This window comes from Torulaspora globosa, chromosome 2, assembly GCF_014133895.1.
Source record: "Torulaspora globosa chromosome 2, complete sequence".
Lineage (NCBI taxonomy): Eukaryota > Fungi > Ascomycota > Saccharomycetes > Saccharomycetales > Saccharomycetaceae > Torulaspora > Torulaspora globosa.
This window is the reverse complement of record NC_050728.1, coordinates 221,306-247,145: the sequence shown is the minus strand read 5'-3', so window position 1 is coordinate 247,145 and position 25,840 is coordinate 221,306. Positions and strand designations below refer to the sequence as shown.

Below are 25,840 nucleotides of genomic sequence, written 5' to 3'. Positions count from 1 at the left end.
CTTCAACTCAAAGTTCAATCATCACTCAAAACGACAAAAAAGAAGAACTCCTCATAGGGGGCTCGAACCCCTGACATTTCGGTTATCCTTGATTTAAGCAACGCTTAAAAGCCGAACGCTCTACCAACTGAGCTAACAAGGATGAGTTCTATGGGACAAACCAAAAAATAACAAAACCATACCGACCATCAATGTTTGAAGATCAATCACCTCAACAGCACTTAACCCAGTCAATAAACCCCAATAGCTCAAAACTCGCATGCAACCCGAGACCAGTATCATAGCTGAATGCTATAAACAGGTACGACTGATAACAACAAAACTCAAACACACATAATAACTCAGTTAAGAATATCAGCAGTGTGAAACCAATCGTTACCGAACCTTCAAAGATTAATCCTTTCACGCCAATCCACCAACTATATTTCTTCATATCTCAAACCGTGATAACAGGTCTCTCCCTAAAGCACTCTACATCTTAAGCCATGGCTTAGACAACTTCGCCAAAGTCCCAGACGCAACAAAAGAGGCAAATCAACTAAGAACCACCCCTCCCATTGAGTTCCATGCATTTGACTTTTTTTTCTGTTATTCTACTTTCTACTTCCCCTTGTATGCTACGTTTAAATGCCAAGCTATGGCCATCATAGTTCAAAATACAAAAAATACAGAGTATACTCAACTAGCTCTCCAAGCTCGAGAAACTAGCTTTTGACGCTAAAGCTATTCACAATGAAGCATGAAGATGCAAGCTCCGAGCAATTATCTTACTATAGCTTATCAGACAGCGAGATCGACTCTGACTTAAGACGAGATCGAGCGGATCAGCCGGTCAGAATGACTGAAACCAAGTTCCGCTCGTCTTCAGATGGGGTTAGCGAAAATTCTAGTCCAGATTTCTTCATAGGTGGTGCAAAAGTTCGAACAAATAGCAAGAGCCATGAGTCGCTTTACAGAGGCAAGTCAATATACGACGACGAACCAGAGGAAGAGGATAGTGACATACTTCAGTCTACCAGCACAACATCACCAATTGGCCAACTCTATGGAACGAACAGTGGGAAGAATCAACCAGATTTCGACAAAACCGAGCAGGATATACAGCAGAAAAGGGCTACTCATAAAATATTCACATTTGCATTACCTTTCGGTGGCAAATCGATTCTACCGTCATCTCCCATTTCCAGCATCGTCAGCTCAATGATGTCTAACGAATCTGTTGATAAAAATGGGGCTACAGATAAATATAAAATCAAGGAGAAACTGAAAAGATCAGAATCTATTACAACGTTAGAAGAGCTAGCACTTTTCAAGAACACAAAGGGAATTGATAATGTAAGGGCCAGAGCACTCAAGAAAACTTTTGAGCTGGAATCATTGAAACAAACACTCAAGAATATAACTTCCTCTACAGGTGATCTGACATCTGACGGATATCAAATAACGCGACTCGATACAATATGGAACGAATTGGAAGGAAATTTTCTAGTGATGGGCGGCTACCGAGGAAGTATCTTGAGGGATGCCAAAACGAACAGGAGAGTGTGGATCCCGATCAGAGCAGGTCTCAATATTAGAAAAGTTGATTTACTAATAGGTCCGACAGACGAAGATGAAGCCCAGGCTCAAAGAATAATAAAACCCGACGGAATGTTGACTCATATAGGTCCCGTTGACGTTTCAAAACGACTAATCAAAAAACTTAAATCAAACCCCAACGTAGAGGTAGAAAACTATGGGTACGACTGGCGCCTATCTTTAGACATATCTGCTGAGCAGCTTCGTCAAAAACTGCAAGACATCTACGATTCTCAAACAGTAAAGAAAGGCACTTTTATCATTGCTCATTCAATGGGAGGCATGGTAGCTCACAAGGTCCTACAAGATCACACTCATTTGATCAGAGGTATTATTTATGTTGGAGCACCCAGTGAGTGTCCCAACATCTTAGGTCCACTGAAATTCGGCGATGAGGTCATTATGAATAAAACAATTCTCAGCAAGGAAGCCAATTTCTTCATGAGATCAAGTTTTTATTTTCTGCCAACTAATGGGACTTGCTTTGTGAACAAGACCACTTATAAGAAATATCATATAGATTTCTTTGATCCCACAGTGTGGGTGAAATTGGGATTGTCACCTGTGGTTGATGAAGACAGGAAGAAATTGGAGATGAAACTAACGCGCAAAGAGGAGGGAGACGAAAGAGCAACCATTATAGAGTATAAAAACCAGAAACAAAATATGGCCAAAACGGAGTCTAAAGAAAAGCAACCACAGCCCGGTATATCAGCAGAAGTTAAAGATCTGTTAGGACTTATCAACCCAGTCCCTATATTAAGGTCTCTGTCTGGTCCCAGTGCATTCACTTCACACACAATAAAGCCGCTGAAGGTCCTGAATCCGGCTCCGCTGCTCTCCAAATTTTCATCAGCAACAACCGATGTGATTGGGCTTAAAGACGGAAAGGAATGCGACCAGGAAGACGGAGCGCTAACTTTCCTAACGCCATATGAGGAGTGCCTACAATATCTCATCAGAACTTTGCGCAGGGCCAAAAACTACTTAAATAGCCTCGGCCACATTAAAGACAAGACTTATCCACCACTAGTAATAGTGTACAGCAAATCTGTTCCCACCGTCAGAGGTGTTAAGATTGACGGATTAGACGACATTAAGCGAGGAAACTACAACAACTTTTACTACGGACCAGGCGACGGGGTGGTGCACCACAAATGGTTACTGCCCGAACAAAGAGGCTTTCCGCTGGCTGCTAAGATTGAGTCTACTTGCGGGCATGTTAGTCTACTTTCCGATCTAGACTCAATGGCCAAAGCGTTGATCTCCTTGGTGGATGAGGAAAAGAAAGCAGACACAGAAGAATCATGTAAATAAGCACTATATCATACATCAGCCTGTTCATACTCTTCGGCAAGATCAAAATTAACTTTGAGCCACAGACTGCAAGCAGAACATTGGGCAAGCACTAGGAACCCGCCGCTTGCTCTTTCCTGACAATGTTCCTCTAGCGTTCCCTCACTGAAATGGAAACCATCCTTACCATGACAACGGGGACAATCCATACAATACTCGCAGATCGCCGGATTAAAGCAAAACTCGTCTAAAGAATATTCGTCGAGCCCATCGCCGCTGCTATGGAGCCCTTGCTTTTTTTGATCATCTTTCAATGATTTGTCGTAAATCTCACGTAACTCTGGGTTGCTAAGTACTTTGTAGGCCTCTTGGATTTTATTCACCTCAACGCTAGAAGAATCATTGCGGGTTTTATCAGGATGGCTACTGAGAAGTCTCTCTTTATATGCTTTTTTAATGCAGCCCAAGCTAGAGTCACAGCTCAACCCAAGAACTTCATAATGCGAGCTTGCCATCGCTGGTCGGCCACCCGAATTTTATCCATTATCTATATCTATCGACTTAGCAAGATATCACCATTGGATGATAGATCAAACTGTACAGTACCGTCCAGCGCGAGAACATAACATAAGATGATCAACTTACGACTCAAAACCTGGAGTTTGTGCTTTACCGTTGGCGGCTGCTAGCGTAACAGCCACAACTCCTAACCAGGTTTTCCTACATCTCTTCAGTTCAACTCGAATACTTCATATATACTGCTGAGCGTCGAATCGACCAGGTTTGTAACATCCTTGCATCTTCTACACTAACAAGCCCGTCCCGAATACCAGCTTCCCGCCAGCGATTCTATCGTTTTTCCTCTGGATCTATGAACAGAACGCTCTTTTAATGTTTAGTTGAAATTACGAACGATTCGCAAGTTCTAATGAAGATGACAAACGAAAAAGGCGTAAAAAGCATGTCTACAACACTCGCATGCAAGCCTACTAGCAAAGTATTACCTCAAGCCCCTCCTGTATCTGTAATTGCAAAGAGAATATTTGTTTTCAGAAACTAATGATTTTCTACCGCTACAAGCAAGATCTTGACTCATAGACTGCTCGCTTTATAAGGTACTCCCAGTTCCCAGCAGATCGGCCATTTTGAGACCCATTAGGATCGTAATTGTAGAGAATCTTGTTTCATTCTTTACTGCTGCCGTTTTTCTTAGAATAATTTAAGTCGATTTTGAAAAATTTTCTGCGATGAGCTACATTAACTAGGAATCAAGATACTACCAGAGGGAAGAAACGGTTGAATATCTCGCTATAATGGGCTCTAAGAGGAATTTCACCGAGGTAGAAATAGAAGAGTACCAGGATCACCCCAGTGTTGTTGTAGGAAGTTTTTTCAAGGGAGTACGGGTACCAAAAGAGACTACTTTCGAACTTTACAAGAAAAAAGGTTCCAAAGATGCCTTTGTACTGCACGGGGAAAACGATAGATTAGAATATGAAGGTGACGGAAGCGTTTCTTTATCCAATCAGTATGTTGTTGGGGTGTATAACCCAAACAAGAAGGCGATTCGGCTTTACAAGGCTCCACTCATCGATTCAAAAGTGATCTCCAAAAGCTGCAAGAGTCTGTCGGGTCCAAGAATCAAGAGTGAGTCGAATATCAAAAACTCTGCGTTGAGGAATGCGTTAGGTGAAGCGTTCGGTACCAAAAAGGCAAAGAAGGCCATTGCTGATCTAGAAAGAAATCGTGTCGACTCAGATAAATTAGTCGATTCCGCTATTGATATTGTGGATTCTGTTAGATCCGCTGCAAAAGGTCTTCCAACGAGACAAGAGTTGGAGGACAAGATCACTTTGGATAGACCAACTCCCGTTGCCAACGTCGATGCCACCGATGTTGAACAAATCTATCCAATTGAGAATATAATACCGAAAAGAGAGATGCAGTTCATTCGCGTGGGTGCGTTCTTCAAAGAGAATGACCACGAGAAAAGATTGGAAATGTTGCCTTACTCGAAGTCACAATATGTTAGCGAGAAGCTGCCAACTTTGACACAGGTTACGCAGTCGACCAAACTACAGCTGCTTTACTATCTGTCCCTCCTTCTGGGAGTGTACGAGAACAGAAGAGTCAACAACAAGACAAAGCTGCTGGAAAAACTGAATTTCCCACCGGAAATGCTTTTGGATGGGGTGCTTGAGAGATTCACTGTCAGCAAAGCCAGTCAAGTGGGAAGATCGAAGGACAGATCGTTCGTTATCGATCCCCAAAACGAAGACAAGCTACTCTGTTACATTCTAATCATCATAATGCATCTAAACAATTTCATCGTTCAGGTCTCACCACTAGCCAAGGAGCTGGCTTTGAAACCGTCCAAGATTGTAAACTTATTCCGAGTAGTCGGTGCCACTGTTAAAGGAGCCACTGTTGCACAAGCCGAGGCCTTCGGTATTCCAAAGAGCTCAGCTTCCACATATAAGATCGCCACGCTCAAAGTTCCCTTCAAGTTGCCACAGATGACGAGAAGAGGCAGAGCTGCTCGATAACTTTCTTACATAGGAACTAGTTTTGACTCTCTACGTCTTCGACCTTTAACTTCCTACCTTAACCAAGGAAATACGCTGTAAAGAAAGATCTTGATGGCAAAGGTAAGAGCAGGCATTGGGATAGATCTTGCAAATTCTGCAGTGAGAATAGATATCTACAACCAGGATGATGATCGTGAACTTGGAAACGTGAAGAAATGAACTCCGCTATTGCTACCTTCAGCACACCCGCAGAGTACAGATGGAATAATGGCTGCTATTGAGGATTGTTTTGCTAGACTACAGATAGAGCAATACGATAAAAGTCATATGCAGTATCGGCAACCTGCTCACTAGCGATTTTCGCTAAGGTTGGAGACAGTCTACTGCCCTTTGGTGGGCTCAGAAGTCAGAAGAGGCAGAATGTTGTATTTGGATGGATTCAACTTCTAAGAAAGGATGCCAACTTTTAAGTGAGACACCCAATCAGAATTTTAGGGACTTCATGGGACACCGTTTTGTTTATGCGATGACTATTCCTAAAATCATACAACTGAACAATCAGTTAAGAGCAGAAGGCCGATTAAAACATCATAGACATGGACCTTCGTCGCTCTATCGCATATCAAATAACCAAAAGGTACGGTTGGGATTTTAGTAAACTTATTAATAAGCTCAACGCCAACGGAGTTGGTCGTGATGGAAAACTATACGGTTAGAGTGGCAGTTTCTATAGAAGATGTCATCAACTACCTCCTAACATTATCATTGGACCGGAGCCTGAAAATGACCAAAGCTCCAGGAGAACCCTGACAAGATTGCGAGCTGCATAGATTGTGATTCAAGTCATATACTCACTCAGTTTGATTGTGATCTTTATCCATAGTTGCAGGAACTTCTACATGTTTTCTACTAGCTTCTAAATGCAAGATACGATACCAGATGTATGTGATCCGTTTAATATAATACGTTGAGCCTTTATGAGGGAGCAGCTGTATATTGGGCGCCTAACAGGATATCCTCTACAGACTCATCCTGCTTCTTCTTCTGCTTCCAAACGAGATTGGCCATCTCTCCTAGAAAATTATTGAGATTGAGAAGAAATCGGGATGCTTGATCCACATGGACACCAAACAAATGTTATTATTCTGCGCAGATCCTCAGGGGAATGGAACGCCCTATGCTAACCCCGCAATGCCTGGAAATATCCTGGAATTTCTAGCTTTTGAGATCTAATATATGGTGTCGGTGTTGAATAGAAACAATGAGGAGATGGAGACAGTAGAACTTAGAATCTGTGCTAGCCAGTTGAAAAAAACGGGACTTCTCAATCTCATCTACCACATCAACAAATACCTATCAAGCTTCCAACAACTGATGCAGACCTCAGTGGTGTGACCAGAGATTCCTGTTCGGTAGATATGTCATGCTAAATAAACCACAGATTGAAATAACAGAGGAAAAGGGAATCAACAAAGGTGACGAAAACTTTACTACAGACGTTCAAGATGAATGCGTCTTGAAGCTGCTTGAAACCAAGTATGAGATCCATCTGCACATGGCGAGGCAATAGATTCGATAGCGACAAACAGTTGACAAAGCTATTGGACCTTCGTGTTACAGTGCACTTAAATGAAGAATAAAGTCTAGTCACTAACTCTGCTTATGTCAACCCACTCAATTTGCGATTTCTGCCTATCATCCCTCTTTACCCTAAAGAAATGGTCGGTGAATTCAGATGCGTTCATATGATTTAAAAACTGTTCATCATGCGTGATAACGATAAGCTGGAAGTTTTTCTGATGTCTTCTCATTTCAATGATATTGCTGAGCGACTTTGCAAGGCTTTCTATGTTCTCCTCATCAAGGTTTGTGGTAGGTTCATCCAGCGCTATGACGCCGCAATTGACCCCAAAGGTCTCCGACAGTGCCAGTCTAATGATGATGGAAGCAAGAACTTTTTGGCCAGCTGAGCATCTGCCGCGCATATCCAATTCCGCATCTTGTTTGTACATAACAACCCGATAGTTATATGACTTACCTTTCACGCTACTGCCGACCTCGTCCGAACGAATTCGGATTGAGTCCACATCAGTACCACTGTAGGTTCGCTTCCAAAGCTCGTCTATAATTCTGTTAATATCTTGCATTTTAAGTCCATGATACCTCATAATGGCACTATCCAGAGCCTTCGAGTATGTGTCAATATCGTCAGCAACAAAAGTTCTCGTCTGCAGCTCTACCCACTTCTTGTGGTAATCATTCTCCACATCTTTATAATCCGTTTGCAATTGTCGAGCGAAAGCCTCAATTTGATTTTGAAGTTGCTTTATCTCACCAAGCTTTCCCGCATTCTCTGAACTCAATTTCTCGTATAGATTTCTGAGACGAAGAGACTCCTGCTGATACTTGTCGCGCTCAGCCTCAGCGTTTTGCACATCAAGGTCGTTGATCTCTTTTTCGATTGAACTTAATGACTCCTTGAGATTAATTAACTCAAGGTTCTGTTCCAGATTTCTTTTTTCATTATTGGAATCTTTTACTCTTTGTGCTTGTTTCATTAAGCCCTCAGATTCCCTTTCAATGGCTTCACTCAAGCTTCTGACCTCCCGTTGACGCTCTTCCAATTGCTTCGTACAGGACTCAAGTTCCTGAGGGCCATCTAGCGCAAAACTATCAACGTCTGTTTTCAATTTCGATAGTTCATTAATATGTCCATCGATAGCTTTACAAGAGTTTTGCGAAGCAGCATGTTCTTCAGCAAAAGTTTTCTTTCTTTTAGTCAATTGCGTTTCAGAATGTTTCATTTTCTCATTTTGCGCATCTACTTCCTTGCCGAGAGATTCGATTGTTGATTCAAGGTCATTTAGTTGCTCGCTTTTGCTGTTTATGTCTGCTGTGATATTTTCTTTTAACATTAACTGTTTTTCAAGTTCAGTAACTTTAGAACCTCTTTCCTTGATGACGGATGACAGCCTAGTATATTCTCCTAATTTGTTCTGTTTTTCTTCTTGCAAATAATTTATCTCCTTCCTGCACGACCGTAGAAGATCATTTTTGCTTCGTTGCAGTGTTTGAAGTTCCTCCACAGTTCGAACACCATCCTCAGATGTCCCATATAATGCAAGTTCATCCGTTATAGTTTTGTTTTGGTCTTCTAATTGCTTAACCTCTTTTACACTTCTGATGATGTAATCAACTATAGGGCGCAAAATTTGCTCGGCATGACTTCTATCTTCTTCCACTTTTTTTAATTCGACTTCACATTGGTCTCTGTCAATTTTGAGTCGCTTCACCTCTTCCCGAAGATTGCTTTTGGCTTCAGACAAATCTGCTATCCTAGATTTAGCACTCTGCAAAGAAAGAATATCTTCCTTCAAACCCCTCAATGTATCCAAGTACTCTTTTTCATTGGAAACGGTTTCTTTAAGTGTATCCTCAAACCTACTATCCGTTCTAGTCCTCAATTTTTCCAATAAACCGCTCGCGAACTTCTCATTTTCAAACTTTCTCGAACACAAGTAGCAGGACCTTTCTTTCTCTGCAACCTCTAAAGCTCTTTTATTAAACTCTATTGTCGTCTGATGCATTTTTAAATTCTCCAGAGCAATTCTGTATGATGACTCACTTTCTGCAACAACTTCATCGTAATCTTCAATAGGACAATCCTCGGGTAATGCTTTTTGCAATTTGGCAAGCAAGTTCTCTTTCAACTTTCTATTCTTGGCAAGCTCAGATTCAGTATTATTTAGGTTTAATGCAGCCTCAGTGTATTTTTTATCCAGATCTTGTAGCAGCTGTCTCTTGCCACTTGTTTCCTTCTGAACATCAATGTACTTCCTTTTAAACTCAATATCAAGATCGGGTCCATATTTCAATTGCCACCTGTGGGTCATTGGATCATCTTCAAGAGTCTGTATTTTCTTATTCATTTCCTCGAATTTGTCTTGAAGCGATTGTTTGACGATAGATAACCTGGCGTACAGGTCCGCCTGATCATTGGTTCTCGAGATTCTTGTCTGTAACGTGTCCAACTCATTTTCCAAAATAACCATTTGATCATTTTTCTCCTTTATCTGTTTATTTAGAGCTCCTACGACGTCCACTTTTTCCCACTCTTTCAGTTTTTCCGTAAACCTATTAAGAGAAGCCCTCTCTGTTTCCAAATCCTCCCCTGATATATCAAGAGCTGCTAATTCTTTCTGTAAGCGATCTATTTCACGGGATATCTTATCTCTATCCTGCTTACCATACTCCAGCCTCTCATTCCTTACAATCGCACTCCGCCTTATGCCATTTAATTCCCGTTCTAAAGCTTCAATTTCCCGATTGGCAACCTCTTCTATCTCTTCAGATTGTAACCTCAGCTTATCTCTAACAGATTTCAATTTCGACAAAATAACATCGCTGGAACATTGATCGTTCACAGTCAGCTTGTACAAAGCGATCACCTCTTGTCCCTTTTGCCTTAGTCTATCTTTACGTTTCTCATTGAGGTCGCACGCTGCTGTCAATTCTCCCTGTCTTATCATCAGTCCATTGCACTCTGCCTGTAGTTTTGAGACGCGTTCCTTCATTTGTTTCGTTTCCTCTTCCAGATGTTTCATTTCCATCTCTTTCACCTTCAAAGTGCTAGCGAAGCTCTTCAGCAGCTGTTCCACTTCTTTTCTAGGCAAATCAATGATATCAACTGCATTTGACAGCCTTTTGATTTGCTGACTGAGAGATTCGCGGTTGTTCTTCAAGTTCTCAACTCTAGATAGGATTTTTTGAAAATCTTGATTGGATTTGAAGAGATGATCTGATTGCTCAGTGATATCAACTAATTGGTTTTCTATTTCTTTAACCTCCGCTTTATAGGCGTCTACTTTTGCTTCCAGTTGGTTGATATTGACTTCAGTCATCTTAGATCTATCTCGATCAACTCGCAGATGTTCAACCGATTGCTTCAGCAATCTTATGTCAATGGACATGTCTTTCTTGATTCCCTTCAAATTATCCAGAGCCTTCGTGAACTTCATGGCCTGAAAAATCTCATCAAATTTCTTCTTCAAATTAGCGGGCTCACTCAATGGCCATAGACTATCCTCCTGATGGCAGAAGATCACATAGTCCAAGATCGCTTTTGGCACCCCCAGATATAGCGGCACCTGTGTATCGAGCTCAACAGAACGGGTACTCAAAGTGTTTCTATTGCCATTACCATTTACTATAACTAATTGGCCTTCGAGTGTTTTAAAAGTAGTCGTTGTCTTTTTCACGAGTAACTGGATATTTCGTGTAACTATCATGTTTAAGTTGTTGGCACTCGTGAAGGCCAACTTCACCTGAGCTCTAATGTCCTTTTCACCAGTAATCTTGGGATCGTGCACAAAGGCACCCCCCTTGCTGTTTGGAGGCAAATCACCGGAAGTAGCGTATTTCAAACATTCGATAATCGTTGTTTTGCCTGAACCGTTGGCACCTACGATAAGCGTAAGCGGTTTACCAAATTCGATTGTCTCCCTGTCATTTGAGTCGAAGGAGCGGATCCCTTGAATCGAGAGCTTGTAAATAGCACTCATAGCAAATCAATGTCATGGCAAGATCGCACAGGGCCATCTTGAAACCAGCTGCAGTTTGTTATCCGGTTCTTCCAACAGCTTGAGATAAAGCGAACGTCACGTGACAAATTGTCAAACTCAACAGGAGATAGAATTTGAGCATCTCTTCACAAGGACTGAGTTCCTTGTCTATATGATCTAGTCCTGGCATTTGAACTATGAGCAATGTTATTCTATTGGTGAACTGCTTAGCAGATTTTGCGTCCCACTCTCCAGACAAAACCAAAAAATCTTCGCTCATCGAAATAAATCAGGCTGCTTAATTAATCATCCATTAAGTCATTTTATCATAGGTTAATTCGCAACCAAAAAAATTGACTATATGAAAAATAGCCGCCCATTGCAACGTTACACAAAAATGCCGAGTTTAGGTCCCTAATCCATGCTTATCAGAACCATGCCCACGGAGAGCTGTCCGGTATCATTTGCCATACCAATAAGAGTAACAGCGGTTGCAACAGCGAACCCATAATAGATCTTTTGTGTATAATAATTGGCCACTAAATGCTTTATTTACATTCTAAAGTTCATTATCTTACCCTCTCTCAAGCGGGTAACTGGAATTTGGGGGCCTTTTCGGATTTTCTTTTTTTTTTTTTTTGGGTATATAAGGAGCAAAGAAAAACCAAAAAAACTTTCCTCCTCGCAAGCATATCATTAATAACATTATTTAAGTGCCATAGCGTACTTTTGTGTACAAGTTAGAAGTAAAGTCATTTGTGCTAGGCTACTAGTTCTGTGCAGACTAGAGAAGTATACAATTTTGTGCCGTGCTAATAGTATCCATAGACAGTAGAAATTTCCTGGAATTGGGAGACAAGGATACAATCGTATTTATTTGTCTTTCAAGAGAAAATTTCTGAGAGTAGTACGGGATTGTAGTCTTCTGTTGATTTTTTGCCAAGTTTATTTGCCAAATTATTCTTCTCGACTGTACTCTGCACCTCTAATTTCTGTATTGATAGTGTGAGTATCAAGGAGGAGTAACGTAAAGGAAATCAGACGGACACAAGATTATCCAAAAATGAGTGAAGAAGATCACCAAAGTTTTGTAGCCACCTTGGAATCCTTTAGGGAGCTGAAATCTGGGATTTCTGGGTCTCGTATTAAAAAACTGACGACTAATGCACTTGAGCATGTTGAAGACGAAGAAAAGATAATCTCTTTGATCATTAACTACTCAAGGACTTGTTCGGATTCTCACAAGTTGGGTTCTTTGTATATCATCGACTCGATCGGTAGGGCGTACTTGGACGAGGCTAGAGCGAACGATGAATATATCAAATCCACTGCGAAACCTGGTACTTGTGCACACGCAGTTTATACACTTGGTGAGTCTATACAGGAACTCTTAACCAGTGCCATCTCCAAGAGTAATGAGGACCACAGAGAGAAGATACGAACTTTGATCGATATTTGGGATCGAGCTGGTCTTTTCCAGAAGGGCTACTTGAATGCCATTAGGGCAAAATGCTTTTCAATGGATGTAGTTGCTAACGAGGGCCAGTCCGCCACCAGTGCTAGCACAACTAACCACCTTGCCGAGGATCCAAAGGAGAGATGCATTCAGATTCTCAACGATCTGAAACCTTTGAAATTCTTCCCTTCTCTCACACTACCACCAGCCTTGAGCTCTCCAGACGCTGCACAGCAGCAAGCCGGCTTACTGCAAGCTTTGGCAACTATCCAACAGCAATTCAACCAGCAGCAGCAACAAATGAAATTGCAAGGACAATATGGTCAGGCATCCGGCTTAGCTCCATCGGCACGCAACGGACACGTTACTACTGAATACGGCAGTAGGCGTGAACGCGAGCGGGAACGTGAGAGATACTCCTCGAGAAGGAACAGATCCAGATCGCCTCCTAGAAGAGACAGCCATCAGCGCGCCAGCGGTCCACACAGCAACTCCAATGGTCCACTTGGCACAAATAACCATCATCTATACCCGGACGAACAGAACGTTCCATCCAACCCTCATTTCAGACCCAAGCCAGTGAGCTTCGAACCCAATCTACCGCCTGAACACATAAAGGTCTTCAGCCGCACACTCTTCGTCGGCGGCGTGCCTATGAACATGAAGGAATGGGACATTGCCAATGTCCTGAGACCTTTTGCAGAAGTACAGAGTGTTATATTGAACAATGCTAGGAAGCACGCATTCGTGAAAGTTTACTCAAGAAGCGAGGCCGAGAATGTGCTACTCAACTTCAATAAAGATGGCTCATCACCATTGAGAACCCGTTGGGGTGTCGGCTTCGGCCCAAGAGACTGCTGTGATTACCAGCATGGTTTCAGCGTTATCCCACTTCACAGGTTGACGGATGCCGATAAAAAATGGTGTGTCCATGCTCAGTGGGGTGGCACAGGAGGCCAGCCCCTGCAAGGAGGTGTAGTATTCGAGGAACCGGATATCATCGTTGGTGAAGGTGTCTCCTCTAAAGCTATTTCACAGAAAATGCCAACCGACTCTGGCAGAAACGGACCAAGGTCAGGAAAATCAAGTAAGACTACTACGGGCACTCCTCCCATGGCTTCATTCGCCCCAAATCAAGCCCCTTCGCCTGGTCAGATGTATGCTCAAATTCAGCAACCGTACCCTCCACAGCCAACCGCTTCTGCGTACGCACAACCTCAAGTGTCGGCTCCCATAACAACATACGCTCAGCAGCCCCCACAACAGCAGTCATTCGACGCTACGGCTCAACTTAACTCTCTAATGAGCATGCTAAATCAACAGCAAAACTAAGCAATACAACTAAGTAATATATATAATCTACAGATGCCTTATATGTGCCAATCCTCTCGAATATTTGTTACTTGAGCTTCATTCAGCTTTATGGTTTTGATAACTTATATAGGGCTCGTGTCAAGCGATATAGCTCTTAGTGAAGGAATCTGCAAAATTTTGACGTCTTAAGACACCGGCTAAATCAGCGTCTATAGTGGGTTGGCGACTGACTGGTGAAAGTCAATTGGTCGCGATGTTGCCCTTCAGCAGAGGTATGGCCAGCGTGGCGAAAAGCTCCTCGAACAATGCCATTTTGGCGGGGCTAATACTTTCTCGAATTCCTATAGTGACAAAAGACATGACAACACTGGAGAAGCGCTACTACGAATACCAATCAGCGCTCAAAGAACGATTAATGTGGACATTTCCTCACTACTTTTATTTCAAAAGAGGTACTTTAGCGGAGCGCCGCTTTTTGCTTGCTCAGAAGGGTCCCATCAGCAAGCAGCCCGGTGTATGGTTCCCTAAAGGTGTCCCAGATATCAAGCATAACAGAGAGAGGAGCAGGAAACAAGAGGTCAATCTACCAGGACAAGAAAGCAATAATACAACAGAAGCGCAAAATGGGGACGATATATCCAGACCGGTTGTTCCAAATTCAAGAGTAACAGAAGCAGATAAAAGCAACGACTTTTCAAGTCTAGAAAGGAAATTGAGCAGAACTCTGTATCTGCTCATAAAGAGCAACGAGGGAGTTTGGTCTTTTCCATCTTTTGCTGTCGAGGATAAACCATTGCACATCAGCGCGGAGGAGGGCCTGAGAGCGTTGGGTGGTGACAACATCAACACATGGACTGTGTCCAATACCCCAGCTGCTGTTCTTGAGAAGGACAACGGAGCCCACGAATTTTTGATAAAGTCCCATATCTTGGCAGGTCGGTTTGACTTACAAAAAAATAAGCATGTCGCTGATTTTGCATGGCTGACAAAGGAGGAGATAGGAGAACGTGTCAGCGAAGACTATTTTAATGAGGTGAGGTTTTTACTGACTGAATATTAGAGTATATTACGATGCGCGCTTGTAAATATGTTAATAGCACAAGTCAAGAACAACGAGACGATTTCAACGTCTTTCCGAAAATCTGCCACCCCTAGAGCTCTCACGTTTGCCCGCACGGCCTCTATCATTCTTGTCGTTCTCACGGCTTCTTTTAAGTGATTTCCTCGTTACGTTTCGGTTGCGTAGATCAATTTTGGGCTTTTCGTGCCCGGCTTTCCATAGACCTAACGCATCATTATAAGTGCTGGGAGTGAAATGCCTTTCCAGGATGTCCCATTTTGAAGGAATAATTAACCAAGTGCGGTCAGGATAAAAGCGAGCAACTAAATCGGAGCCACTGGCTCCCATCTTTTGGCGGAGTAAACATTTGCCCGAATGTAAATCGTAGAATCGCAGATCACCTTTTTCAGTACACAGAGCCACGCACTTTCCCAAATGATCTATACTCAATGAAGCGATCGGAGAGTCCAAGCCATCGATCACCACAGAACAACACATCGACGAGATGTCCCAAACAACACAAATCCCATCGGACCCACCAGTGACAACGAACCTGCCCCATGGATCTACAGCTATGGAGGAGACAAGTCCCCGATGCGCATCCACGGACATGCAGAGCTTGAATCCGTTCGACGCGTCAAACTCGAGCAAGGCCAGTTTCCCACTCTTGAGACCTAGGAAAAGATGCGACCCGGTGTTGTTCCACGCAAGACAGTGTACCGAGTCACCGGCTATTAGTTGTTTCAAATCAGAAACTGTGTGCAGTTCGTGGTCCTTTCTGGCATCAAACAAGTATAGCTCCTCGGATTTCGCCAGCGCAAGAAGCCACCTGCCAGTCGGATCGTACGCACAGGTGTGCAGCTTCAGCTTGGCACCCACCGATATGGTCCTCACCTTTGACATTGTCCTTTTTTTCTCGTCGACAGCCCAAACGAGCACCTCAGAACCGTTGCAAACCGTCGCTAGCTGGTTCATCTCGGTGCTATCCCAGGAGAGACAAGAGACGCTCTTGTCACGCCCAACAGCATTTGCAACGTACAGCTTCCTGGATCGAGCAAACGTCGGACCGGTCATAACCCAAACGGTCAAAGAGCCGTCAGCTCTGCTGTAAGCCAACGACTTGCCCGACGGATGTATTTCCAGCGAAACGATCTGGTTGGGACTGAGAGGTGACGCAAACCGCGACTGCGTCCTCGAAACCACATTAACGTATCTATCGTCTTCAATTTCTTCCGTTTGACTCTTGTTCATCAGCACAGTCAGCACTTTCTCGGTCATCGAAGTGGCGAGCTCTGGAGTAAAAACCCGTTCATCTGCCAATCGAGCATGCTCAATCTTACTACTTGACATTCCCAGCAGACCCAAGCTGCTTTAATAGCCCACTGTTGAACCATCTTGAAGGTCCTTTAACTTAGTCCAATTGACTGTAAGACGACAATGGCTCCACGTGATATCGCAACAGCCTTACGCCTAACGCAACACACAAAGGGACTGATGTGATTGGCATTCAAATCCTCGATCTGACCGGTCATTGTGGTTTAAAACTGCGACCTTACCGGTAACTCTGGTGCCTCTATGTTTGCTGTCTGCTAACCATGTTCCAGTACCCTCGGGGTTGAATCGGAAAGTATGTGCAAAGGCAACGGCGATGACAAAACCAAATGTTTCAATAAGCTCCAAATGCGTTGGTTAATAAGCGAGCATATCTGGATCCAGCTGGTCTTTGGCTTTAGTGTTGGTTTCGTGGTTATTCGAGGTAGTTGATCCATGTTTCGTGTCTGGCATTCGAAAATCCAGATCTGAGATCTGATATACAATGCAAGAGGCTCACAGAAGCAGCATTGGGAGGGCTGGATGAACTCTGAGGGGCTCCATGACAGCGAGGAAGGCTCTTAAGTCCAAACGAAATTTGGTATACTCGACAAGAGAAGACCGAGACGAGAAACTGCAGGTATTCAAACGTAGAAGAGCAGCGATATTCCAGCAAAGGTGTACTGGAGGGGAGCAGGCAGCTTCTGATGGTGTGAGTGGCGGCACTGAAAGGAGAGTTGTCGGGCGGCGGAGACGTTCCGCAAAATCGCGGGCCCTGCAGGCCATTGCAGCGGGAGAAGATAGCGACTCATCGTCGGATGCAGGCCGGGCGAGTAGCGAGGGATCTGAGCCCTTAGTGAATCTGAGACAGAGTATAGCGCCAGAGGACATTGAGGAGATCAAAAAGCAAAACAGTAAAGGTGTTCGATCTGTCGGTGATCTGATCGAGAAATGCGAGCACTCGATGGAGTATTCGAGTCGATCACCGGCTGATCAGCTGCTGGGATCGTCTGGCGACAAGGGGCATGTTGCGCGGAAGTTAGAGTTACGCCGGAAATATGAGCAAAAGTTTGCGCTGCCGTCCATTTTGTACCGCTCAGAACTCATCATGAGGATACAACCGTTCCTGCGGCTGGTCGAAGACCTATTCAAGAACCGGGTATCGTCGTACTACAAGCACGAGGCGGCGAGCGCATCAAAGGCGTCGAATAATGCCTTCCTGTCGCTCGATGAGTTCAGGTCGATGGACATTAGCAGATTCGTAGCCGGATACTACGGACTCAGGAGGCAGCTGAGCGTTGGCGAGGAGATACTGCGGCAATTCAGGCCATTTCTCCTGAAGCGACAGGGCAAGACTATGAAATGGTGGGGTGTAGCGGATTTCGCAAACTACGTTCTCGCGCCGGAAGTGCTGGCGTCGTTTTGCATAGACGAGATGCAACTCGGCGACGATATTTACGACCGCGAGACTAGGGAGAAGGCTTATGAGCTCTTCCACAATACCACGGAATTCGGTTTGGCGATCGCAGACGCGGAGCCACTCGAACAATGGGAAGCACCGGTCCGAGACCAGCGAGCTACGGGCCCAAAAATGACCGAATCACAGCGCTGATTCAGCGATCAGTTGCCCAGTTAACTGCAATTTTGTCAAAGTTCTATAAACTCCGGTCTTCGCTTGGATCTACAGATCACTTGGAACGATAAAAATTTTTCAGCGACATAAAGGCATTGGAACCATCTCATGTTCAACTACGTTCATTCTGGCGATATATTCTTTCACGGCTTATAGGTTGAGTGGATTGGTGTTGTGAGAATGTCTCAGAAGGCTTGTTACGTGTGTGGGAAGATTGGTCATTTGGCTGAGGAGTGTGATTCCGAGAGATTGTGCTACAACTGCAATCAACCGGGCCATGTTCAATCCGAGTGTACTCTTCCAAGAACTGTTGAATACAAGCAATGCTACAACTGCGGTGAGACGGGTCATGTAAAGACGGAATGTGCCATTCAGCGCTGTTTCAACTGTAACCAAACAGGTCACATTTCCAGAGAATGTGTTGAACCTAAGAAGGCCAGATTCCCTTCCACTCCTTCGAGAGGTTCCAAGGTATCCTGCTACAGATGTGGCGGTCCAAACCATATGGCTAAGGACTGTCTGCAAACCGGCTCTAAATGTTACTCCTGTGGTAAGTTTGGACATTTGTCGAAAGAGTGTCCTAACGGTCCCGATGAGAAAGTCTGCTATAACTGTAACGAGACGGGACATATCTCCAGAGATTGTCCGGTCAACTAATTGCACAAGTGTCAAATTTGAGGAGGAAAGGAAGCGGCGAATTTTGATTATCCTCCAATAACCGTTTCTTCAACTATCACTGGTGTTGTCCTGGTTATCTCATATTTCATGGTCATGCATGCGCTTTCCAATTTTTTGGTCTTACACGAAAACTTGTAGTATGTAGTATTAGTGATTAATTTCATTTTCTTGTTTTTCCGTTCTCTATGGAAGCTGCTTATACAGAGCGTCAGCGACTTTTACAGCCTTAGCACAGTCCTTGGCGTTATGGACCCTGACAATATCGGCGCCAAAACCTATGCTAGCAGTTATAACGGCACCGGTTGCGAAATCTCGGTCACTCGGGTTCTCCTCCTTGGTGATTTTTCCGATGAACTTCTTCCGCGAGGGCCCAACCAGCCATGGCAAGTTCCGGAAGCTTACATGCTCTCCATTTTCCCATGTACACGAGAAGCTCTTGAGTAAAGGCAATTGTCTGATGATTTGCAGATTTTGATCTCCATTTTTGGCGAAACCAATACCAGGATCCATTATGATTTGCCAACGTGCAACTCCATTGTTAACGGCGGCAAAATATCTCTCAGCAAGCTCCCTTCCAATGATCCTCGTCGTGGCGGTTTCACTTGTCTTACAGATCTTGTCCGAAATATACTCGCTTAGTTTCCCATTCTGGCTTTCTTCATAGTTCGTTAGCTTAGCCATAGTCGCTATATCACCTCTTGTGTGAGAGAGCACGTAGGCTACGTTGGGATTCGCGGCAATGACAGAAAACATCGAAGAATCAAACGAGCCACCAGATATGTCATTGACAATGCTTGCTCCAGCATTGATGGCTTTTTGCGCCACATTTGAGCGATACGTGTCGACAGAAATGATAACTTTATCAGAGGGCAAGTCTGGACACGATTTTATTGCTTGAATTGTTGGGATAACTCTCCGTAATTCCTCCTCTTCCGAGGGCTGAGGCGAATTTGGCCTGGTTGAGCAGCCTCCCACGTCTATAATCAGTTTTTCATGTAATCTCAGTGTCTGCGAGCAGATCTCCTTAACGCAGGATAATTGCTTATCCAAATCGCAATAAAGCTCTCCACTATCGGAAAACGAATCCGGAGTGGTATTAACAATAGCCATCACCAAAGTCGCCACCTTACTGCCTCTGCCGAGTGTAGAGCCAAAGATTCCTTCTTCTGTGACATTTTGAAACTTTAGGAAATTAACTGTCGACCCGCTAGAACCTACTGGTACAAGGTTGAACAACCGATCCTCGTCGTTTCCTTTCTTGCTGAGCTTGTTTAAATGGTCAATTAATGGTTCTGCGGTAAGAGGATGCACGAAATTAGGCGGTATCAATTCGCACAATGGCTCGAGCACGAACGATCTCTCTAGCAACCGCTTGTGAGGGACCGTTAACTTTTCATCATCTATCATAACTGGTTCACCTGCTCCGTTCAGGAATAGGATAATATCAAGGTCAATCGTCCGTGGCCCATTATCAAACTTCTTGACTCTTTTTAGCTCATCATATTCGATTTCTTTGCAGCACACCAGTAGCTCATGCGGAGACAGCGAAGTTTGTATCTTCAGGCAACCGTTCAGAAAAGACTCCTGATCTTTGAAATACATTGGTTCACTTTCAAACAAGGATGACATACATTTTACTCTGATTGTTTTCCTTTGATTCAACAGATCAATTGCGGTTCTGATATTTTGCAAACGGTCTCCAACGTTAGATCCAAACGCTAGATATGCAGTATTCCAAGTGTCAGAAGGCGCCACGTTAAGGCCATGATGCGGAATCACTTCCGACTTTTCCTTTGCGAATTCATATTCATCAACGTCAGGTAAGATTAAAGGTTTCTTGAGATGTCTCAATTCATTAACACTCCTCACACAGCTTACACCGACCCCCGAAGTCGCTGTGATTGCATTTAACTTAATCACTTTAACGTCTATTGGAAAGTCAGTGTATTGCGCAAAATAGCTGTCGCTCGAGATAATCTTGGCAACGGACTCAGCGAGAGCCTCGACAGTTAAAAACTTCGAATGCTCAACATGTTCAACGACTCTCTCTATTGCAGATCTTACTGTTGCATGACGCACCACTTGCTTGGGCCAGGGCAACTTTAAGTCGAGCGTCACGTATTGCTTCTGCAGTCGTTCAAAGGGGAAGACGCCTATCAATGTTAAAAGCTTCAAATTGGATATACAAAGCAAATCATATCTTAGTGTATTAATTTCTTCATCTCTTCTTCGATTTTCCTCTATTACGCACGATATGTCATCACTTCTGATGTGTCCTGTCCTTGTCTGCAGCTTCAGCTTCAATGAGTCAACGCCAGGGAAGTTTGACATCACGAATTTCGTCACAGACTTAGATAGATTGCCCAGCGAACCCCAATCTGTCCTTGAGCCTACAAACTTGCCAACTTCCCGGCATATCACCGCATAATTGAGCGTATGGGTAAGGTCATCGTGCTCTGCAGCCTTGCTAAAGTCTGTCAGCATTTCCATGCTTAGGTAGCACTGCTGCGGATTAATCTGGTTCCATGAGTCTGGACCGATTGCCGTCTCCACTTGTAAATTCTCTATATGGACCTTGTCCCTCATTGTATATGGCTTGTACCTCCTAGAAAGCGAGCTAACAGTTGAGGAAAAGTGCCTTTGGAGTCCAGCAGACCTGCGAACGAAGTTTATGTAAAACACTTTGGCTTGATATCACAAGGAAGAGATCCTGAATGTATCTTTCCCGGTACTTCTGCTCTCTAAGTATCGATAAGCATGCAATTCGGCGAAGGCAGCCAGAGTTTTTTACCGAGAATGGCCTTTCTAACTGATATAAGTTCAAGTTCAAGAATTGAACACTTCAAATCAACATTGATTGGCGATTCTATCTACGTGCTTGGCATAAAGCTCTCAGATCTTGGCATCCTTCGATCTCGCAGTTATCGAGCCACGGAGCCCGCGGTTGACGGAGATCACAACGACGTCCAGCGCTAATCTAGAAGTCGAGACGCTTCTCCCTCTTTAGTCGCTAACAAGTTTGTAAATAAGGCTGCTGAAGCCGATTCTTGTCTTCCACTAGAAACGTCAGCAGTTAAACGAAGATGTAAATCATTTTCGCTTAAGAAACCAGTATTAGGACTTTTGCAGCGATGTATCGACAGGAATAAGTTGAAAAGACACGGTTCAGAATGCTATCGAGGTCCGCAATTGGGATTCTTAGAAGTTCTTCGAGAGGGGTCTCTACGACATCGAGCGGTGCTAAATTGACCGATGTGTTAATTGTTGGGGGTGGGCCAGCAGGGTTAACGTTGGCCGCAGCTATCAAATCGTCTCCTAAATTGCAGCATCTATGCACGACCTTGGTTGATGCTGGTGATCTCACAGGCAAGGTGGCCCCATTTTATGATAGCCCTCCAACGAGCTATACGAATCGTGTAATCAGCTTGACTCGACCATCAAAGAGGTTTCTGCAGGATAGAGCGGGCGTGACTCTGATGGAAGACAGGATCCAGAATTATGATGGTCTCTACGTGACGGACGGCTGCTCAACCGCCACTTTGGACATGGAGCAGGATTCAATGTCCTGTATGATTGAAATTTTAAACGTACAATCTTCTTTACTAAAGAGGCTGTCGGACCTGCAGTTGGATACAAGCTCATTTCAGCTTCTAGATAAGACTAAAGTTGCATCGATCGAGTACAGTACCCCTAACGACGCCGGATCTTGGCCTTTAGTCACTTTGGACAACGGAGAGGTTTATAAGACACGACTCTTGGTCGGCGCGGATGGATTCAACTCTCCCGTCAGGAAATTCTCCAAGATCCCGTCTCGGGGCTGGTTCTATGATAGATTTGGTGTGGTCGCGACGATGAAACTGGAATATCCTCCATATAAGATTAGAGGCTGGCAGCGATTCCTGCCTACGGGCCCCATCGCTCACCTGCCTCTTCCAGATGATAACGCTACGTTGGTATGGAGTACTACTGAGCCTTTGTCCAGGTTGCTTATCTCCTTGCCCCCGGAGCAGTTCACGGCGCTTGTAAACGCAGCGTTTGTTCTCGAAGATGCCGATATGCAGTTCTATTATAAGCAGCTTACCGATGGGAAGATGTCTACCGAAGAGCTACTTGCAGATATTGAGTTCAGAACCGAGCAGGTTTACGACACACTTCAGGTGCAGGACTTGGTCGATGAAGTTTATCCGCCAACGGTGAAGAGCGTCCTTGGAGAGACCAGAGCTCGCTTCCCACTGAAGCTCTCTCATGCGGACACGTACTGTGCCGAGCGTATCGCACTCGTGGGTGACGCAGCACATACAACACATCCACTGGCGGGTCAGGGTCTGAACATGGGCCAAGGTGATGTCGAAGCCCTACTCAACGCTTTGGAGCATGCCGTGTCTCGCGGCTCTGACATTGGGTCTTTATTGGCCCTTCAACCCTTCTGGGCCGACCGCTACCCCATTAATAACATGCTTCTGGGAATGGTTGACAAGTTGCATAAAATCTACGGGACTGACTTCGCACCAGTGGTCGCTCTACGGTCTATCGGCGTCAATTTCATCAATAGCTTCCCTCCGATCAAGAATCTGATAAAAGGAACTCTGAGTGAATCAGGTAGGTAAGACACAACTGAAGGCCACCTTGATAGCATGTAGAAGAGCTGTCATACTGCTGTAGAGAACAATCACGTGAAAGCGATACTAGTCTTGACCATTAGAGGTTTATAACGTTAGCCAGACTATAAAGAACTTGGAAGTTCAAGTTCCTGAGCTCCATTACGCTGCGGTCTGACGATCCCGATATGAGCGTCCTGATAGAAACCACAGTGGGAGAGATTGTCGTCGACTTGGACTTCGAACACTTCAAGATTGAATCATACAACTTCCTTAAGCTTTGCAAGTGCAAATTGTACGAGTACCAATGCCTTTACAACATCAGGAAGAATCAGACTGTTGAGTTTGGTGATCCACTAATCGGCTTTGGAGATAGAAAAGAACTCCGAGTCCATAATACTTCCATTGAAGGGATTCTCCGACCAAACAGCGACGGTGAAGTAAAGGCGCTGTTGATCAAACCCAGTAGAGAAGATAACCTTCCGATTCAAGCACAAAAGGGGAGTCTCGGGGCTGTTATAAAACCTGGTGATCCACTCAATCTAATTGGATCTAGAATGGTAATTACCCTTAACGAGGAACCGCGGGAGCTCGAGAACATCGTATTCTTCGGTAATGTCGTTAAGGAAAGCTTCCCAATTTTGGATCGAATCAATGCTGCAGTAGCTGACAGGTCGGGACGGCCGCTAATTGACATCAGAATTCGCAAAATGCATCTCATTCATGACCCGTTCCCGGACCCACCCAACTTCCGGACACTAGACGTCTCTCAGCCATTCGAAGACGTCCGCTTACCTGACGACCTTCAGTTGGCATTCTGCCAGGATTCTCTGCAACAGGAAATCCACATTGATATCAGGAGAAAGGAACTGTCTCTGGAAATAATGGGTGATTTACCGGGAGTCGGACTAAAGCCATCCGATAAAGTGCTATTCGTATGTAAACTCAATCCGTTGACAAGAGCAAAGGATATAGCAACGATATTTCAGCGCTTTGGCTACGTTAAGTCTGTGGAAATTGTCAGAGACAAGGAGAGCGGTCGTTCGCTCGGTTATGGTTTCATAGAGTTCGATAGCAAGAAATCTTGCGATTCTGCATACAAGAGCATGGACGGCGTCCTGATCGATGATAGAAGAATACATGTAGACTTCAGCCAGTCTCTCAAAAAAAGTCAAGTGCGTTAAAGCGATTTCCTGACCTGGAGCAATGGCTGCAAGAAGGGGCTTGTTTATACATTCTTCAAGAGTTGTCAGTCGTGATTATTCCACTCAATGAACTGGCTTGACCTGACTGTCTAGACGCTACGAGTTTACAAGTCAGTTTGACATCTTTGTCTTATTTGAACCGCGCGCGCTGGATTTCTTGGCATAAGGGATCTGCAAAGCTCTAAGAACTTAAACAGATAAAGATCGGTTCAAATGCTCCAAGAACCTGTTAACGGAAAATGTGTCCAACATTCATTGGCACAGGTGGCTGCCTCCAGCAGCAGTCCCTTAATGCGGCTGTTTACAGACACATACAGGGCGCTTCTTTGCAAAGAATTGAAGAGAGATATTAATCCGATTTTGACGGAATTCCCCAGCAAAAATGATTTCTTGCCCCCAAAAAATCCAATTGTGTTATGCCATGGCCTATCGGGATTTGACAAATTGATCCTAATACCTTCTGTGTTTCAATTGACTCGAATAGTGAGTAATTTCATAGTGGGAAATAGAGATGAATATTTCATCGAGGAAGATACAGATGCAGACGCCACTAAAAGCATATTTGAGGTTGAGTACTGGATGGGGGTAAAAGAGAAACTTGAAGAAAAAGGCTGCACAGTGATCACTTCCAAGGTGCCAAGCTTTGGAAGCATTGAAGAACGAGCAGTGATTCTGAATGCATTTTTAGAGAAGGAGACGAAGAGACTCAAAGAGACACTTAACAAAGGACAAGTTTACAATACTGAAGAAGTTGACTCCAACGCATCTTTCAAAGCGGAAGAACGCATAAAGCTCAATTTGATTGCACATTCAATGGGAGGCCTGGATTGCCGTTATCTCATCTCGAGGATTCCTAACAAAAGCTATAAAGTCGTGAGTCTGACTACGGTGTCCACCCCACATCGAGGCTCAGAGATGGCTGATTACGTTGTGGCGCTCTTTGAAGACTTGAAAGAAGGAGCACCATTCGACACAAGGAAGCAAGTTCTACCGCCTAGTTTTTACGAGCTTACTACTCAATACATGAGCTATTTCAATAAGATAACGCCAGATGACCCTGATGTCTCGTACTTTTCTTACGGGGCCTATTTCGAGCCCAAGTGGTACAACGCCTTCGTTATGCCTTGGAAAATAATATACACTGCTACAAATGGCCAACCGAATGATGGTATGGTCACAGTTCGAAGCAGTAAGTGGGGTGAGTATCAAGGTACTTTGGCGGACACGGACCACTTGGATCTGATCAACTGGAAAAACAAGATACAAAAAGATATCGGAAAGCTTTTTGATAATACTAGCCATTCCGCTGAAAAGGCCGTTAAGCCGGAGATTGATATACTCAACTTTTACCTACGGATTGCTGACGACTTGGCAAGAAAGGGCTTTTAAAACCATCAAAATCATGCATTTTTCTCTGCTTCAGGATAGAAGATGAAACTTTTACGCTCCCATATCCTTCATGACACGCACAAACTCTCAGGCTGGACAGCTTATCGCACTGAATCGAAAATGACCACTGGTCATTTGATGCCAGTACGTTTTCATTTACACCAAGCTGCGCCATGACAAAACTTTAATGGCTTGTGCAAACGAGACGACCAACATGCCAGCAGCATCGACTG

At 44.2% G+C, this 25,840-nt stretch overlaps 13 protein-coding genes and 1 non-coding gene across 14 annotated transcripts; 9 read left to right on the top strand and 5 right to left on the bottom strand.

Moving 5' to 3' along the window:
- Positions 1-47: 47 nt before the first annotated feature.
- Positions 48-142, bottom strand: HG536_0Btrna3K. The gene is made up of 2 exons: positions 105-142; positions 48-84 (listed from the first exon to the last, which is right to left on the bottom strand). It is a non-coding gene; the product is annotated as a tRNA-Lys (tRNA).
- Positions 143-732: 590 nt separating this feature from the next.
- Positions 733-2,895, top strand: HG536_0B01320 (uncharacterized protein; the record flags this gene model as incomplete). The annotated part of the gene is made up of 1 exon (XM_037282050.1): positions 733-2,895. One exon carries the CDS (start codon positions 733-735, stop codon positions 2,893-2,895), a length of 2,163 nt encoding a protein of 720 aa, XP_037137945.1.
- Positions 2,896-2,903: 8 nt separating this feature from the next.
- JJJ3 (Jjj3p) lies at positions 2,904-3,389 on the bottom strand (the record flags this gene model as incomplete). Its single annotated transcript, XM_037282049.1, has 1 exon — positions 2,904-3,389. One exon carries the CDS (start codon positions 3,387-3,389, stop codon positions 2,904-2,906), a length of 486 nt encoding a protein of 161 aa, XP_037137944.1.
- Positions 3,390-4,187: 798 nt separating this feature from the next.
- On the top strand, positions 4,188-5,420 carry RPA49 (DNA-directed RNA polymerase I subunit RPA49; the record flags this gene model as incomplete). Its single annotated transcript, XM_037282048.1, has 1 exon — positions 4,188-5,420. One exon carries the CDS (start codon positions 4,188-4,190, stop codon positions 5,418-5,420), a length of 1,233 nt encoding a protein of 410 aa, XP_037137943.1.
- A 1,625-nt stretch (positions 5,421-7,045) lies between these two features.
- On the bottom strand, positions 7,046-10,963 carry RAD50 (MRX complex DNA-binding subunit; the record flags this gene model as incomplete). Its single annotated transcript, XM_037282047.1, has 1 exon — positions 7,046-10,963. One exon carries the CDS (start codon positions 10,961-10,963, stop codon positions 7,046-7,048), a length of 3,918 nt encoding a protein of 1,305 aa, XP_037137942.1.
- A 1,063-nt stretch (positions 10,964-12,026) lies between these two features.
- NRD1 (Nrd1 complex RNA-binding subunit) lies at positions 12,027-13,751 on the top strand (the record flags this gene model as incomplete). Its single annotated transcript, XM_037282046.1, has 1 exon — positions 12,027-13,751. The coding sequence occupies one exon, from the start codon at positions 12,027-12,029 to the stop codon at positions 13,749-13,751; it is 1,725 nt and encodes a 574-aa protein (XP_037137941.1).
- Positions 13,752-13,986: 235 nt separating this feature from the next.
- Positions 13,987-14,793, top strand: MRPL17 (mitochondrial 54S ribosomal protein mL46; the record flags this gene model as incomplete). The annotated part of the gene is made up of 1 exon (XM_037282045.1): positions 13,987-14,793. One exon carries the CDS (start codon positions 13,987-13,989, stop codon positions 14,791-14,793), a length of 807 nt encoding a protein of 268 aa, XP_037137940.1.
- A 63-nt stretch (positions 14,794-14,856) lies between these two features.
- On the bottom strand, positions 14,857-16,143 carry TEX1 (Tex1p; the record flags this gene model as incomplete). Its single annotated transcript, XM_037282044.1, has 1 exon — positions 14,857-16,143. The coding sequence occupies one exon, from the start codon at positions 16,141-16,143 to the stop codon at positions 14,857-14,859; it is 1,287 nt and encodes a 428-aa protein (XP_037137939.1).
- A 523-nt stretch (positions 16,144-16,666) lies between these two features.
- Positions 16,667-17,716, top strand: RTC4 (Rtc4p; the record flags this gene model as incomplete). The annotated part of the gene is made up of 1 exon (XM_037282043.1): positions 16,667-17,716. The coding sequence occupies one exon, from the start codon at positions 16,667-16,669 to the stop codon at positions 17,714-17,716; it is 1,050 nt and encodes a 349-aa protein (XP_037137938.1).
- Positions 17,717-17,917: 201 nt separating this feature from the next.
- Positions 17,918-18,394, top strand: GIS2 (mRNA-binding translational activator GIS2; the record flags this gene model as incomplete). Its single annotated transcript, XM_037282042.1, has 1 exon — positions 17,918-18,394. One exon carries the CDS (start codon positions 17,918-17,920, stop codon positions 18,392-18,394), a length of 477 nt encoding a protein of 158 aa, XP_037137937.1.
- Positions 18,395-18,598: 204 nt separating this feature from the next.
- Positions 18,599-21,001, bottom strand: FOL1 (trifunctional dihydropteroate synthetase/dihydrohydroxymethylpterin pyrophosphokinase/dihydroneopterin aldolase FOL1; the record flags this gene model as incomplete). The annotated part of the gene is made up of 1 exon (XM_037282041.1): positions 18,599-21,001. One exon carries the CDS (start codon positions 20,999-21,001, stop codon positions 18,599-18,601), a length of 2,403 nt encoding a protein of 800 aa, XP_037137936.1.
- A 584-nt stretch (positions 21,002-21,585) lies between these two features.
- Positions 21,586-23,022, top strand: COQ6 (putative N,N-dimethylaniline monooxygenase COQ6; the record flags this gene model as incomplete). The annotated part of the gene is made up of 1 exon (XM_037282040.1): positions 21,586-23,022. One exon carries the CDS (start codon positions 21,586-21,588, stop codon positions 23,020-23,022), a length of 1,437 nt encoding a protein of 478 aa, XP_037137935.1.
- Positions 23,023-23,201: 179 nt separating this feature from the next.
- Positions 23,202-24,197, top strand: HG536_0B01200 (PPIL4 family peptidylprolyl isomerase; the record flags this gene model as incomplete). Its single annotated transcript, XM_037282039.1, has 1 exon — positions 23,202-24,197. The coding sequence occupies one exon, from the start codon at positions 23,202-23,204 to the stop codon at positions 24,195-24,197; it is 996 nt and encodes a 331-aa protein (XP_037137934.1).
- Positions 24,198-24,431: 234 nt separating this feature from the next.
- TGL2 (triglyceride lipase) lies at positions 24,432-25,607 on the top strand (the record flags this gene model as incomplete). Its single annotated transcript, XM_037282038.1, has 1 exon — positions 24,432-25,607. One exon carries the CDS (start codon positions 24,432-24,434, stop codon positions 25,605-25,607), a length of 1,176 nt encoding a protein of 391 aa, XP_037137933.1.
- Positions 25,608-25,840: the final 233 nt, after the last annotated feature.